At 38.6% G+C, this 17457-nt stretch overlaps 1 protein-coding gene across 2 annotated transcripts in view; it reads right to left on the reverse strand.

The window, feature by feature from the left end:
• Uba2 (Ubiquitin-like activating enzyme 2) overlaps positions 1-17457 on the reverse strand; it is a 160208-nt gene that overhangs the window by 66629 nt on the left and 76122 nt on the right. For both annotated transcript variants that reach the window (XM_067136665.2, XM_067136666.2), the window contains one exon: positions 5891-6009. In XM_067136665.2, coding sequence (XP_066992766.2) covers positions 5891-6009 — 119 coding nt within the window. The remainder of the gene's footprint in view (positions 1-5890; positions 6010-17457) is intronic.

The following is a 17457-nucleotide window of genomic DNA, read 5'->3' on the forward strand; positions in this document are numbered from 1 at the left end:
GAAATCAGTCAGTGGTAAAAGACGATAGTCTTGTGGGAAGGAGATATAAAATGTGGTAGGTCTGGAGGGGAAGAAGATGCGGGAAGAAACAGATCTTGTTAGGCGATTAGTAGATTTAAGGTGGGTCTTGTGAACAATGTGGTGGGGGTTTGTAACATGATAGGGTACTGTGTAGCGTAGTAAATATTGACCTCCTATTCAGAAGATTAAAATACTTAAATACTTTAATTAAAAAATCAAACAGAATATTTTTTTCAGAGACTTCGTTCAGATTCAAATTGGAGTTGAAGAACTTGTCTAAGTGAATGAAGCAATTTTCTGCGATGTCAAGAATAGGGCCTTTGCCCATATTCATGAGCACCTCTATATCTTGTTGTATGTTACTGAAGCTATGCTTTGAATCTTGAATGTGCTGGCCAACTGCCGAGTATCTATTATATTTAATAGCATTAACATGTTCCATGTATCTGATTTTGAAGTTCCTCCTTGTTTGACCAATGTACGAGGATTGACGGTTTTGATATTGGAATCTGTAGACACCTGATTTTTGATAAATGTTAGTCTTGTTGAGTTGGTATTATATAAGATATCCGGATTTCTATTGTTAGGTTCAGGATTTCATGGAAATCTTGAAATTAGTGGTTAAGAATAATTTCTTCAGTTTCAATAATTGCATATACCAACAAGATGGCTTAGCTATGGGATCACTGGCTTCAGGAATTTTAGCTGAGATATATATTGACCATTTAGAGCATACAGCAATTAACAACAGCAGTGACTTTACAAACATAAAATTTTGGGCCAGATTTGTGGATGATACACTCGTTATCCTTGACGAAGGAATTACTGATGCAGCCACCACTCTTAGCAATTTAAACAATATTGATCCGCAGATAAAGTTCACTCTAGAATCTGAGACAAACAGAAGCATAAATTTTCTGGATCTCATATTAGACAGACTTCCTTCATCAATAGAATACGAAATTTACAGAAAACCAACACAGACAGCCACTACCATCAAGAAAAATTCTTTTCATCCCAAAGCACACGAGTATGCTACCTACAGCAGTATGGTAGACAGGGCATTCAGTATACCACTTAATACAGTAAATCTAAATAAAAAATTGAATACAATCCACTTCATAGCCAAATATAACGGTTATGACAATGCATTTATAGAGCGCATTATCAACAAACAAAAATTTCGCCTAAATTCAACTCTAACTAGAGAGAAAATTAAACCTGATTATTATTCAACTTTCACATTCAACGAAGATATTTACGTAGTTACAAATATTCTGAAGAAACACAACACCAAAATTGCATATCGAACTAACAATAGAAATATGGATATCTTATATAATACCAACTCAATTAACAAGACTAACATTTATCAAAAATCAGGTGTCTACAGATTCCAATGTCAAAACCGTCAATCCTCGTACATTGGTCAAACAAGGAGGAACTTCAAAATCAGATACATGGAACATGTTAATGCTACTAAATATAATAGACACTCGGCAGTTGGCCAGCACATTCAAGATTCAAAGCATAGCTTCAGTAACATACAACAAGATATAGAGGTGCTCATGAATATGGACAAAGGCCCTATTCTTGACGTCGCAGAAAATTGCTTCATTCACTTAGACCAGTTCTTCAACTCCAATTTGAATCTGAACGAAGTCTCTGAAAAAACTAATATTCTGTTTGATTTTTTAATTAAAGTATTTAAGTATTTTAATCTTCTGAATAGGAGGTCAATATTTACTACGCTACAGAGTACCCTATCATGTTACAAACCCCCACCACGTTGTTCACAAGACCCACCTTAAACCTACTAATCCCCTAACAAGATCTGTTTCTTCCCGCATCTTCTTCCCCTCCAGACCTACCACATTTTATATCTCCTTCCCACAAGACTATCGTCTTTTACCACTGACTGATTTCATATTCATCAGTATTAAAATTTTATCAGGTATAAATTACAAGTGACTGAAATATGTTCTCGACACTCTGGTTGACGAAATCACGTATGTGTGTTTTAAATGACTCTTTACTTTGGAAGCCTATCGGAGCCTTCTATTGAACGGATGCACAAAGACTACATATTGAAGAACCTTCTTTTATTCCTTGAATAATGAGAGACTTTATGTTTACCTCAATGTGTCATTGCACCAGATTTAATTATTAAGCCGTTACTCTTCTGTTATGACACATGGTGTGATTAGTCAGTTACAGATTGTGTCTTTGCTTATACAGTAGAACCTCGATAATTCAAAATCCCGCCCAATTCGAAGAAGCTCTCGTTCCCGGAAACACGAGATACAGTTTTGCATGTTATTTAAATTGTGTAATTCGAAATACGGATAATTCGTAATTCGAAGTACAATGTCGGCCCCATTACCGAAATTAAGACTTAATTCGAAACTGCCTTTACATTTTAAAACAATAGCATGTTACAGAGTAATTTCAACTCGAAATTTATCCGCTCCGCGTCATAATTGGACGCACATTCCGGAACGTGGAGGGGTAGCTTTCCGCACTTACACTCACTTCGGTGGGTCTACAGTGCGCTTCATGATTGCTAAGTTGAATGAAATCGGAATTCTTTTGTATTCAACCTTTTAAGGAACGCCGTAATATCACGCAACAGGCAGTGTGCGGGAAAACAGAATCCGCGAACACTGGCGATGCCGACAGTTGACGAAAAAACGTGGCTCATATAATAAATTCGTAGGCACCGAACAATATTGTCATTGCCGGTGAAACTGCATTGCTTTATTTTTATGCGAACCCAAACGGTCTTATGGTTTTAAAGGAGATATTGCCAGCCGGGAAATCGTACAAGTATGAGGGATGGGGGTCATAGTAGTGCGTTGCAATGCACATAGAAGCGAGATACTTTATCCCCTTGTCATAGCAAAGTTCGATAAGCCACAATGTTTTAAGAGCGTCGGGCACTTTCCATGCCAGTACAAAGCATTTATAATAAAAATGCAAACAATAAAGAAATCCAAAAAATAATGCATTTGCACAGGGGAACCGGCATAATTTATCCTTGTCTTTGAATTGTGCGATTTTTCTTTCTTTCGTTGCGTGAGGTTATGTTTATCAGTGATTTATCCAAGTGCATTATTTGAACACTGTAAATGCACCTTGTTGGATACATTTCGGAAATAGTTTTTTCCATGGCATTTGAAAGGTTTAAACTGTGAATCGAGTTGCTTGCATAATGGGTCTTAGAATACTTTGTGACGCGGCAAGTGTTTACATTTTCTGAAGTATGAGATAAGTGCCATGGCGGGAAATCGTACAAGGATAGAGTCATAGAAAAGTTCGATTTTAAGGGCATCGGATACTTTCTGTGTATAAATACAAGGCATCTAAAATGCAAATAGTATAGTAATCCCATTAATAAAGCACTTGCACATGGGAGCCAGCATAGATTTCTCCTCGTCTTTGAATCGTGCTTTTCTTTCTTTCTTTACTTGCGTGAGGTTATGTTTACCAGTGAGATATCCGAGTGCATTATTTGAATACTGTAAATGCACCTTCTTGGATACATTTTGGAAATAGTTCTTTTTTCATGGCATTTGAAAAGTATAAACTGTGAATCAAGGTTAACTGCATGCAGTAACGTGCCTTACAATATTTTGTAATGCGGCAAGGGTTGGTACTTCTGAATTGCGTATTGGCGGTTAATTCGAAATCACGTAATTCGAAGTCCTATTTTTGAGTCCCAACGACATCGAATTAACAAGGTTTTACTGTATATTGTGATCTTTTTATGGCTGATGATGACATTATATATGTCAAAACCGGTCCCAAAGTTGAATAAAAGGTATTTGTAACTTAAATACGTACCTAATTAGTATTGAAAAAGTTGAACCTAATAGATATCTTATCGTTAATCTCAATTCAATATGGAAACATTAATGAAGTTCATATCTTTAAATATTCTGAGTTCTGCGAGAAGCACTGGTGTACAAAGTTCATGCGTCATTGCAAACTATGATATGCGAAAATATTTAAGTTTTAAAAGAATGAATGTCAACAATGGAGGGGTGTGGAATTCACATGAAGATACTAGTATGTATAAAAGCAACAAACCAACCTTGAAATGTGAGAGCACAGAAATTACGTGAGATGGACAATAACAATAACAATAATAATAATAATAATAATAATAATAATAATAATAATAATAATAATAATAATAATGGTGTGTGGCATCCAGAGAAGTCTGATGCAGGTCTCATGAAATGACGCCTATAGGCGACCTGCGAGTACGTGTGACTAATTCTAATGCTGAAGACGGAACATACACCCAATCCCTGTGCTACAGAATTAACCAATGAAGGTTAAAACGCGTGCCTAGCCCAGAAATTGAATCTGGGACTCCTTAGACCAAATAGTAGCATACTCACCATTTAGCCATGGACTCAACCGATGGCCAGTAATAAGAGTTAAGTACTGTGATATTACTATACATAAAGAACCTCCATAACAAGCTACTATGCACAGCAAAGACAATAACAGGGAGATAAAGACTGCACTGTTTCTGGCTCTTAAAATAAAGAAGCAACATCTCTTACGCGCTCTGCCCGGTAGCCATGATCATTGGGGCATCTAAGTCTATAGTGTCTGATACGTGATTAGCCAGTTCAAGTCTCATTGGCGGAAGAAATTTTGACTATAAGAATGTTGACCGGGAGTGTAAGAGAGGTAATGGTATGCATTTTATAATTACTTAGATTGTGTGCCAAAAGCTTGGATTTAATTGCAAACCTCTTTGCTGTATTCATATGGACTCAGGGCATGACGCTGTTGATGGTGATTTGTCCTGCCAGATGGGGACGTTAAGCCCTGAGCAGACCCCTTTGTATTATTCGACAGAGCAGGCTATGTGCCGACAGTGGATTTCACCCTCTCTCTATCTCATTAGAATCATCCCACACCGAGATGTGCAGATCGGCCATAGGCGTCAAATAGAAAGACGAGCTGAACACGTCCTTGGACACTCCCAGCTCCAGAACTCATACAACAGCTAGATAGATAGATAGACTCTTAGCTAAGCCAACAACATATTTACTCAAATGAGACTACCTGACAAATAGAGAAGCAGGTTCAGAACATAACTTACCAGAAGAATGAGAGCGAGAGAGAGAGAGAGAGAGAGTGTGAGAGTGAGTGCACGCATAAATAGAAGATCCCCAAACATAATTCCTCGGAAGAGAACGATTCTGCTTCGAAGCAGGTACAAGCTGTACTGCAGCTCTGATGACATCACACAAATTAGTGAATAGTTTCAACTATCTGACCCGCGCAATGAAAACATGCATCAAAGTAATGCGTCATAAAAATAAGCCTAAAAATAATGGTCTGGCTTTCGACAACTGCAGTTATTCAACGAATGCTTCCAGTCACTATGTATTTCATTTGGAAGTACATCTGTTTCGTAGTTAAGAAATGTCTCCATACTATAATACTATGCCTCTGCTCTGATGATGTCTCACAATTAGGTGAACAGTTTCTTATGTTTGACCCGTGCACTGCAAGCACGCAGAAGTCATGTGATATGCCTGTGTTTTGTAGTTAAGAATGTCTGTTAGCGTAATGGTTAGCACAATTAGCTGCTGTTCTCAGGTGTCTGAGATCGATTCCCAGTACTGCCAGAGACCAGGATCTCGAATGCTCTCTATGGCATAGAAGTTGACGTCATTTTGGATGATGACTAGCCTGGTAGCAGGGAAGTTGGCAGCGTAAGATGATAATTTTTTACGTATATACACGAGTATTACGTGCACCTTAAACTTGTATCAAATACGATTTAGTTATATATGAATTTTTTGAGTAACACAAACGGGAGCATCTTTAAACTTCTCCTTACCTCAAGTTGGTTTCTAAGATTCGTGCAGCTTTGAGCAAAAATATTAGCACACTCAGCAATACTCCATGTCTTTTGGTCTTTCAGAGCCCCATCTTTTGTTACCTTACTACTACCCGCAACTGAAAATAAAAGGAAAAAATAAGAGATTATTTGTTTATATTTATAACAAGTAAAAGAGATGACAAATATAAGACAAAAGCATCTTATTACAATACATTGCCACACTATTTTTGTTTTTTCAATCAATAGGTTTTATACTACAATATCAATTTATCTTTGTAATCTGGAATAAGGAACTGAGTAATGAAAATGAAAATCCTCAGCCTGTTTCCAGTCATGCGACCAGTTCAGGAATGGAATGAATGAAGCGCCCATCTAGCGGCGAGGATAGGAAATGTGCCGGCTGCCGAAGCCTGTCGCACTCCTCTGGTGGTGCTGGTGGTGATTATTGTTTTAAGAGGAAGTACAACTAGGCAACCATCCTCACACTCCTCTGGGGCAATGATAAATGACCGACAGATGAAATGTTAATGGAGAGCGTTTTGGAATACAAGATGACAGGGAAAACCACAGTACCAGGAGAAAAACCTGTCCTGCCTCTGCTTTGTCCAGCATAAATCTCACATGGAGTGATCGTAATTTGAACCATGGTATCCAGCAGTGAGAGGCTGGCGCGCTGCCGCCTAAGCCACGGAGGCTTCAGTAATAATAATAATAATAATTATTATTGTTGTCACCTGTTTCTAATCATGGTTTGATCAGATATGGGGTATCAGAATCTGGCACTGGAAGAGTTCTGTAACATATGGGAACCCTTGATTAAAATTATTAGAAGATTAAGATTGAGATGGTTTGGATCACAATAAACAGTCTTATTGCAACCATGGCCTCATGTTCTTGTGAAACTGTTGTGCTTCGCCCCAGAGTTAGGATTCTGCTTCCCCTATTACCTTTCCACTGCCTGCAGGGCATAATATTTTGCATTCCATATTACAAAGACTGTACGAAACCTTCCTTTTTTATGTTATTTAATGCTACTTCCAGAGTCCCTCTTTCAACTTAATGGCAGTTTTTATGTCTGTTGGAGCACAGTGTGTTCAACAACAACAACAACAACAACAACAACAACAACAACAACAACAAATAATAATAATAATAAAAAATTAATAATGTCTACATATTTAGTTTGAACTATAGATATATTTGTATAGTTTCAGTTACCCTGTTATTCCTGTCTGGTCATCAGCCCAGAGGCTGGTTGGATCCACAAATAGCACCGCCATAGGTTATTCAGTTATAGGAAAACCACAGAAACCAATGGCAGAGCCAAAATGATGCTTACTAGGCAAGATAAGGAGGTAATTTGCCATCGCTTTCCTCACTGGGCCAGAAAGTGCTATTGCAGCATGACTGATCCTGTGAGCAGCACCTTTCATAACAAACACATACCCTGGTCATGCTCCGAATGTCATTACTCAGCGTCACCCATACCACAGCAGATTCCATATTATCAAAGCCATGGGCAAGACTGGGACTTTGGTGGAAGCTATATTTTGCTCTCGCCTTTCTCAAGAGAGAGATGCAAAAATACTGCATCCATCATCTTATTATTTATAATTAGGTTAACCCTGGAACTGTACATCTATGTTTCAGGGACACTAACTGGACATTGGACACTGAGTACCCCACAAAACAAACATGTATTTTACACATTCAGATTTACGATTTATTTTAAAATGTAATGAAATCAGTGAAATGTATTATTCTCAATATGTGAATATAAATATTTGCAAATTAAAACAGCTCTGTGATCACTGGTAATGAAATAAAATAAGATCAAATGAAATAAAAAAAATTGTCATAACACCAGAATATGATTTTTGAATATGAATATTTTTCGTTTACCGAATACAAAGGGAACTAGGAAAGTTTTGCAATACGCAAAAATGGTTGGCTGGACACCCCTGTTATGGTGAGGGATGAAAACTGGTCTAGAAAGCAGCAAGGCAGTTGTTACCAAACAATGGGATTGAAAGCATGTTAAGATGTCAGTCTGGTCTAAAGGCAAATATCGCGCAATTATCCGCTATAAATTTGCTCGTGGATTAACTGTTGACCAGTGCCTGGAGGAAATGACTCCTGTGCTGGGGAAAGACTGTCCACATCGGACAACAATTTTCCGCTGGTACAAAGAGTTCCAGAGGGGAAATTTTGGGGTTGAAGATGATCCTCGTTCTGGGCAACCGTCTGAATCAGTGATTGAGAAAAACATTGAAGCTGTGAGGAAAATGTTGCAGCAAGAGAGGCGGTTGACATATCGGCAAGTAGAAGAGACCCTCTAGATCCCTGCACCAGCTATTCATTCAATTCTTCATGTTAGAAAGGTTTGTTCCCTTTGGGTGCCCCATTCACTTTCAGAGGAACAAAGGGTACATTGAGTGAAATGGTGCCAAAAAATGCTAAAACAGTTTGAAAATTGGACTTCACGTAACGCCACTAGCATCGTGACTGTGCAAAAGTCAAGGTCAGTGAAGAAAAGGATGATTGTAGTATTCTTCACTAAACAGGGCATCCTGACTCGGGTGGTGCTAGAAACACAAAGGGCAGTTACTGCGAAGTGGTACAGTGAGACTTGTCTGCCTCAGGCCATCCAGGCTCTCAAGCAGCTCCGTCCAAGGTCACGACTCAACACTTGGCTATTGCATCACGACAATGCTCCAGCACATCGTGCTAATGTAACAATGGATTTTCTTGCCAGATCAGGGTTGACTATGCTTGATCATCCTCCATACAGTCCTGATCTTGCCCCATGTGACTTCACACTCTTCCCAGAAGTGAAGGGAGCTGAAAGGACAGCATTTTGCATCCAACGAGGAGCTTCTGGCAGCACGGGATCAAGAGCGTGAAAATGTAACCGAAGAAAAGTGGCAGAGTTGGTTCAGTGACTGGTTTCGATGTATGGAGACATGTATTGAGTGGGGTGGAAATTATTTTGAAGAAGTCTAAAGTGTTCACTAAACTTTCCTACTGCCCTTTGTAATAGTGGTTTTAGACTTTTTGGACAGTTGTTACATATTTCACACCTTAGACTGACTGGTGTTGGCTGATTGGGTATCAAACAGTAAATACCACTTTTTTTTACACAATAGAAAGGTGAATTCCTCTGTGCATTGATGTGATTTCCAGCCCTTGTCATACCCAGGATCTCATTAAAACTTCTTCTACTAACGTGAAAATAAGTTCATTTAAAGCACGAAGGGAAAATATATATTCTATCATATAATCGTCTAGAGCAGGGGTTCTCAAACATTTTTCTGTCACGCCTCCTTCTGAAACATGAAATATCAAGGGGGGCCGCCCCCATTCTTTCCCTTCTTAGCACTTCTCAATCCTACTTCATACAAAAACAGATCACAAGATTTACAGTACTTGCTTCTGTCTAATTATTACAACTACCAGTTACAATAACAACAGCACAATTTACTATCCATAGAGCACATCAGAGTTCAACATCTTATTGTAAAAAAATTTCATGGATTCCAAGGTGTTGAAAGTTAATTATTACCTGTTTGTAAAAACAATGGCTGCATGTGCAGTTTCCTGGAATAGAATAAATTTTATTTCACTAATTAGCTCTTTAGCTGTGGCGCCTGTGATGCTTTTGGTTCATTTAGAAGGCTTTTCATATTTGAAAGCTCGCGTCTTATAGATGACAGTAGAAAAATAATATATACAATTTTCAAAATTTAACTGTGAATTTCAAAAATGTTTTAACTCTTAAAAAAAAGTAAAATGGAAGAATAAAAAGGTACATGGTTCAAAATTCGGTAATTCTCTGGCACTTACTGAGTTAGTGTGATGGGTGAGCTTGAATCTGTGATGAAATTAGATCGAGTCTTGGTTGGATATTTGAAACAGCAACCTGCAGATTCCCTTCCAGCTGCAGTCGAGAATGATGTGTTTCGTCTTGATGGATGCCACTGCGGAAAAGGTTGACTCACACAAGTGAGTTGAAGCAAACGGTAATAATATGTCCATTACTTTCTTTGATAAACTGGGATATTCATTCCGAATCTGCACCCCAACATTTTCAAGAGACTTCGACATAAATTCATTTCAAAGTGTTCTGTCACTTTAAGAGTTCTATTAGTTCCTGTTGTTCTGCCATTGACAAGTGGGCTGTTACGCTCATATATAACGGACTGCGAATCCAGCTGAAGGTTCTGGAAATTTATCTTTGAATTATTGATGAAGGTTTTGGAGGTGTTCTACTGTAATTCCACTAATTTTACCAAAATATAACGTATTTTCCTCCAGGAATTCATTCAAACAAGAAAACACCTCCCAGTTACCTTTGTCCATCTGGGTTTTCCAAAGTTCAAGTTTTCTCGCTTCGAAAGACAATATTACTATTTCGTCCTTGAAAAGACACGTTCATTCAGTTTCTCAAACGTGTCAGCCAGGTAGCACAGTATCAGAAACCATTTCTCATCCAGAAACAGAGCTGCGAGGGCAGGGACTGATGTCCAAGAGAAAAAGAAAGTTCATTCTTCAGCTCCACAACGCGACGAACACAATGTGCAATAGAAGCAAATCACGTGTAGATCCTATCTCCTCATAAAAAATAGCCTACTGTGTACTGCTCTTGCTTCCACAAAGTTTACAACACTGACTATCGTTCAGCATTTTATTGACCTCTGGTTGTAATACTTTTGAAGCCAATGCCTCCCTGTGTATCATGTGATGTGTGAATTTTACAGAATTAGTAACAGCACTCACTCTTGCTCTGAACCCCTTTTTAGTTCAAGTAAATGCCGCCACCCCATCGGTACATATACCAACACAATTTGTCCCATGACAGATTGTTGTCAATAAAAAGGAATTCACAAGAGTTCTCTCTTCCAGAGCTTTACAAAATAGAAAATACTTGCACATTTCATTTTTAGATAGTAGCGTACAAAAACAAGAAATTGGGCACTATTTACGATATAAATACCATCATCAAGTTGCAGGGCAAAATTTGGGCCATCACAAAGACGTGGTAACAATTGATGTTTTATGTCAAAGACTACTGTATCAATACGACGAGCCACTGTAGCATCCGTGAGTGGTATTGACTTCAGACTCTCGCCAAATGCTTCTCCATGCAAGATGGTGCACATTTTTACGGCTGCAGGAAGAAGTAATTTCTCACCAATGATATAGGGTGATTTTGATTTTGCAATTAAATAGGATACCTCGAAGGATGCTCTTAGCGCTTTCTTAGGAAATGTCACATGCTTTTCAAGGAATCTGACATTTCCTTTAGTTGTTGCTCATGATGCTTAATTCTATAGGTTTACTTACACAGTCGGGATGTTTTGTCTGCAAATGTGTCTTAAGTTTCACAAGCTTCAAACTGTTGTCAGCTAAAATCTTCAACAAAGAATGCATTGAGGTCGTTCCTGATTATTCAAAAGAATGCTACCGGGCGAGTTAGCTGTGCAGTCAGGGGCATGCGGCTCTGAGCTTGCATCCAGGAGATAGTGGGTTCGAATCCCTCTGTCGGCAGCCCTGAAAATGGTTTTCCATGGTTTCCCATTTTCACACCAGGCAAATGTTGGGGCTGTACCTTAATTCAGGCCATGGCCACTTCCAACTCCTAGGCCTTTCCTATCCCATCGTCGCTATAAGACCCATCTGTATCCGTGTGACGTAAAAAAAAAAAAAAAGTGATCATCTTGATATTTATGCACTTTGCTTTTGGGTACAGAATTAATGTTGCTGATGGGAGCAGAAGTAGAAGTGGAAAAACAATGTGTTTTGATTATATTTGAATCTTGTTCTTAATTAGGAATGAATATTTTTGAAGGAGGGCAAGCACTCGATCACTTTCATGGGATCCCTTTTTACCACTGCTAATAAACCACTTATCCATTGGTAGTAAATCGGACTAATCACTTCCACTAAACGCGCTAGAATTCACCTGTTCACTCACTGTCTTTGAACTGACTGCAAATACCTGGCTGAAATCGAGTCGACAATGGTAGAAATAGAAGAATCTATTCTTGTAAGGAAGTGCCGATCACAATGTCAAGTGGCTTATTGTCATTAGTGGTTGTTCATTGTTCAGTTAGGTGATCTGCTGTGGGTGGTGGGCGAAAGGTGCTGTGTGGGAAATGTTACTCGCACCTCTCCTCAGGATACGTGCTGGCAGAATCTACTGGTCAATTCTTGTGAAATATGACAGCAAAAGTACGAGTTTATTAGTCTTGAATGGCGGTGGAAGAGCTTCCTGTCTAGATTCATGGATGTGAGAATCTGAGGATAGGAATATTTTTTACAGAGTATGAAATACAAATATTTCAATTAGAGCCGGTGCCCCCCTTTATCACTTTGCGCTCCCCACTTTGAGGACCACTGGTCTAGAGCATCAATGAAATCATCAAGGATATCAGACTCAACTTATATGATTCTGGTAAAACCTGTTCAACACTTTCAAGGCAAGCGATTTTTGAAAATCTCTTTTTACACAAATTACAAAGGTGTATGTTAAAAAAGTATGAAAAACAAAACTGGCTACAAAGAAATAAAGTTTAACTAACCGTACACCGGGGAACTGTATGCCCCAAACATTTTTTGATATACAAGCAGTCAACAATAAGATATCTATTAGGTTCAACCTTTTCAATACTAACTAGGTACGTGTTTATGTTACAAATACCTTTTATTCAACTTTGGGACCAGTTTCGACATATATAATGTAATCAGCCATAAAAATGAATCACAATACATAAGCTTTTTTGCTAGTTGCTTTATGTCGCACCGACACAGATAGGTCTTATGGCGACGATGGGACAGGGAAGGGCTAGGAGTGGGAAGGAAGCGGCCGTGGTCTTAATTAAGGTACAGCCCCAGCATTTGCCTGGTGTGAAAATGGGAAACCACGGAAAACCATTTTCAGGGCTGCCGACAGTGGGGTTCGAACCTACTATCTCCTGAATACTGGATACTGGCCGCACTTAAGTGACTGCAGCTATCGAGCTCGGTCAATACATAAGCAAAGACATAATCTGTAACTGACTATTCACAACATGTGTCATAACAGAAGCGTAACTAACAGCTTAATAATTAAATCTGGCGCAGTGACCCATTGAAGTAAACATAGTCTCTCATTATTCAAAGAATAAAAGAAGTTTCTTCAATACGTAGTCTTTCTGCACCCGTTCAATAGAAGGTTCCGATAGGCTTCCAAAGTAAGGAGTAATTTAAAACACTCAAACGTGATATGCGTCAACCAGAGCATCGAGAACTTATTTGAGTCGTCGTAATTTATACCTGATACAAGAAAGTAGTGGAGGAAGAAAAGAGGAAAAGCTGGTCCTTATTCACACAGAAATTGAGAGATGATATGCAGGGCAGCAAGAAATTACTGTATGGTATCTTAAGAAACAAAAAGAGAGATCAAGTAAATACCAGATTTGTAAAGGATGAAGGTGGCATAATTTTAACAAAGCCAGAAGAAATAAGAAATAGATGGAGAGAGTATTTTCAGAAGCTGCTGAACATAAGAACGGATGACAGTCATTCAATGGACGACCAGGAAAGGCAATTAGTTGACGAAGAAATGGATAAAGAAATTACAATGAATGAAATTGAAATGGCAGTAAGAAAGATGAAGAGTGGAAAAACTGCTGGAATAGATGAAATTTCAGTGGAGATGATAAAGGCAGCTGGAGCTGTAGGCCTGCAGTGGACATATAGGGTTCTCAGGAATGTCTGGGAGAATGAGGAGGTCCCTGAGGATTGGCAAAAAGGAATAATCATCCCAATTTTCAAGAAAGGTGATAAGAAAGTTTTGAAGAACTACAGGGGAATTACTCTAATATCCCATGTTGCTAAGATAATGGAAAGGATACTGGAAAGTAGAATAAGGTTGAGGGTTGAGAAGCAGATACAGGAAAATCAGTTTGGTTTCAGAAGTGGAAGGTCAACAATAGAGCCCATTTTCATTATGAGACAACTAATGGAAAAGCATTGGGAGTACGGGAATGATATGGTGATGATTTTCATTGATATTGAAAAGGCACATGACAGTGTCCCTAGGACGAAAGTTTGGGACAGTCTGGTGCAAAAAGGAATTGGACAGGGATTAATAAAAATGATCATGGCATTGTATAAGGAATGTTGTAGTTGCGTGCAAACACAAGTTGGCAGGACAAGTTGGTTCAAAATAACTAGTGGGCTGAGACAGGGAAGTGTTCTATCACCAATCCTGTTTACAATAGTAATGGATGACATCATGAGAACAGCAAAAGCAGCATATGGAGGAAGAGAAATGAACATGATGTTATTTGCAGATGATATTGTGATTGGGGGAGAAGACGACAGGAAGGTTCAAGAACAGTTGAATATGGTGAATGGGAAGATTGAAGAATGTGGATTGAAAATAAGTGTAGAAAAGAGTAAAACTCTTGTTATGACTAGAGGGGAGAAAGAAGGGAAAGGTCTGATTAGACTTGCAGACAAGCCCCTGGAAGTAGCGGAAATGTTTAAATATCTGGGGAGTGAATTAATGGAGAATGCTCGACTGGATGCTGAGATTTGTAAAAGGATTCAAGCTGGAAGTTGTTTCTATCATAGTGTAAGAAATATGTTATGGGACAAAGATGTGCCAATGGAAGCAAAGGATACTATGTACAAGATGTATTACGTACCCATAACAACTTACGGAGCAGAAACTTGGACAATGACAAAGAAGGATGAGAGTCGAATACAGGCAGCTGAAATGAAATTCTTGAGGAGTATGATACAGAAGAGTAGAAGAGACAAAATAAGGAATGAGAAAATCCGGGAAGAAATTGGAGTGGAAAAAATTAATGATAGAATAGAGAAGAGCCGACTAAGATGGTTTGGGCACATAAAGCGAATGAGCGACGAAAGAATGCCAAAAAAGGTGATGGAAATGCAAATGCAAGGAAGGAGAGGCCGTGGACGACCACGATTGAGATGGAAGGATACCATCCAACGCAGCATTATAGAAAGAAACCTGGACTGGGACACAGTGTTGGAGGAGGAGTGGTGGAAAGACTGAAGAAAGTGGAGAGGAACCATATTTGCTCCTACCCAGCTACAGCTGGATAAAGGGAAATGATGATGATGATGATGACAATTTTAATATGCTGCTGCTGCAGCATATGGAGGAAGAGAAATGAACATGATGTTATTTGCAGATGATATTCTGATTTGGGGAGAAGACGACAGAAAGGTTCAAGAACAGTTGAATGTGCTGAATGGGAAGATTGAAGAATGTGGATTGAGAATAAGTGTAGAAAAGAGTAAAACTCTTGTTATGACTAGAGGGGAGAAAGAAGGGAAAGGTCAGATTAGACTTGCAGACAAGCCCCTGCAAGTAGTAGAAACGTTTAAATACCTGGGGAGTGAATTAATGGAGAATGCTCGACTGGATGCTGAGATTAGTAAAAGGATTCAAGCTGGAAGTTGTTTCTATCATAGTGTAAGAAACATGTTATGGGACAAAGATGTGCCAACGGAAGCAAAGGATACTATGTACAAGAAGTATTACGTACCCATAACAACTTACGGAGCAGAAACTTGGACAATGACAAAGGAGGAGGAGAGTCGAATACAGGCAGCCGAAATGATGTTCTTGTGGAGTATGATACGGACGAGTAGAAAAGACAAAATAAGGAATGAGAAAATCTGGGAAGAAATTGGAGTGGAAAAAATGAATGATAGAATAGAGAAGAGCCGACTAAGATGGTTTTGGCACATAAAGCGAATGAGCGACGAAAGAATGCCAAAAAAGGTGATGGAAATGCAAATCCAAGGAAGGAGAGGCCATGGACGACCACGATTGAGATGGAAGGATACCATCCAATGCAGCATTATAGAAAGAAACCTGGACTGGGACACAGTGTTGGAGGAGGAGTGGTGGAAAGACCAAAGAAAGTGGAGAGGAACCATATTTTCCCCTACCCGGCTACAGCTGGATAACGGGAAATGATGATGATAATTTTAATACTGATGAATATGAAATCAGTCAGTGGTAAAAGACGTTAGTCTTGTGAGAAGGAGATATAAAATATGGTAGGTCTGGAGGGGAGGAAGATGGGGGAAAAGAAAAATATCTTGTTAGGGGATTAGTAGGTTTAAGGTGGGTCTTGTGAACAATGCAGTGGTGGTTTGTAACGTGATAGGGTACTGTGTATCGTGGTAAATATTGACCTCTTATTCAGAAAATTAAAATACTTTAATTAAGAAATCAAATAGAATGTTAGTTTTTTCTAAGATTTCGTTCAGATTCGAATTGGAGTTGAAGAAGTGGTCGAAGTGAATGAAGCAATTTTCTGCGACGTCAAGAATAGGGCCTTTGTCCATATTCATGAGCACCTCTATATCTTGTTGTATGTTACTGAAGCTATGCATTGGATCTTGAATGTGCTGGCCAACTGCCTAGTATCTATTATATTTTGTAGCATTAACATGTTCCATGTATCTGATTTTGAAGTTCCTCCCTGTTTGACCCATGACTCCTTACTTTGGAAGCCTCCTTCTATTGAACGGATGCACAAAGACTACATATTGAAGAAATTTCTTTTATTCTTTGAATAATGAGAGACTATGTTTACTTCAATGTGTCACTGCACCAGATTTAATTATTAAGCTGTTAGTTACTCTTCTGTTATGACATGTTGTGAATAGTCAGTTACAGATGATGTCTTTGCTTATGTATTGTGATTCATTTTTATGGCTGATGACATTATATATGTTGAAACTGGTCCCAAAGTTGAATAAAAGATATTTGTAACATAAACACGTACCTAATTAATACTGAAAAGGTTGAACCTAACAGATATCTTATCGTTGATTTCAGTTCAATACGGAAATATTAATGAAGTTCATATCTTTAAATACAAGCAGTCGTCACTCATTAGAATTAGTGCACGGGCTGACAGAACGAAAGTCAAAGGAAAGTCACGGAGACAAGAGACTATAAAGGTTGTTAACACCAAATTACTGCGAATTAAAACTTCCCTGGGACGTTCAGTCCCCCGGTGTGCGGTTCCAGGGTTAAGTAAGTAGTACTGGAGTTTGGTAATTTTAATAGTTACTATCTTGTTTGTTTTATTGTTGTGTAGTTGTCATGTAGTATACAGAATTTGCCACCTTTGATATTTTTAATTCAAATAATATGTTATTTTATTTATGTTGATTCAATTACATTTCATACTTCTGAGAAGAGGATTAAAGAACGGGTGATGAGGAATGCAGGAGTAGGATCTGTGGGTGTAAGCGAGCATTAAGGAATAGTATGTGTGTATGTGATTGAGAACATGTGTGTGTTTTTGAGGTAGATAAATAGGATTCTAACGGAGGACAGGAATGTAGGCAGGCCTCCCTTAGAAAATTTTATCTTTTTAGAATTTGTTTTACGTCGCATCGACACAGATAGTTCTCATGGCAAAGATGGGATAAGAAAGGGCTATGAGTGGGAAAGAAGCAGCTGTGGCCTTAATTAGGTACAACAGCCCCCAGCATTTGCCTGGTATGAAAGCGGGAAACCA

This window comes from Anabrus simplex, chromosome 1, assembly GCF_040414725.1.
Source record: "Anabrus simplex isolate iqAnaSimp1 chromosome 1, ASM4041472v1, whole genome shotgun sequence".
In the NCBI taxonomy this organism is placed as follows: domain Eukaryota; kingdom Metazoa; phylum Arthropoda; class Insecta; order Orthoptera; family Tettigoniidae; genus Anabrus; species Anabrus simplex.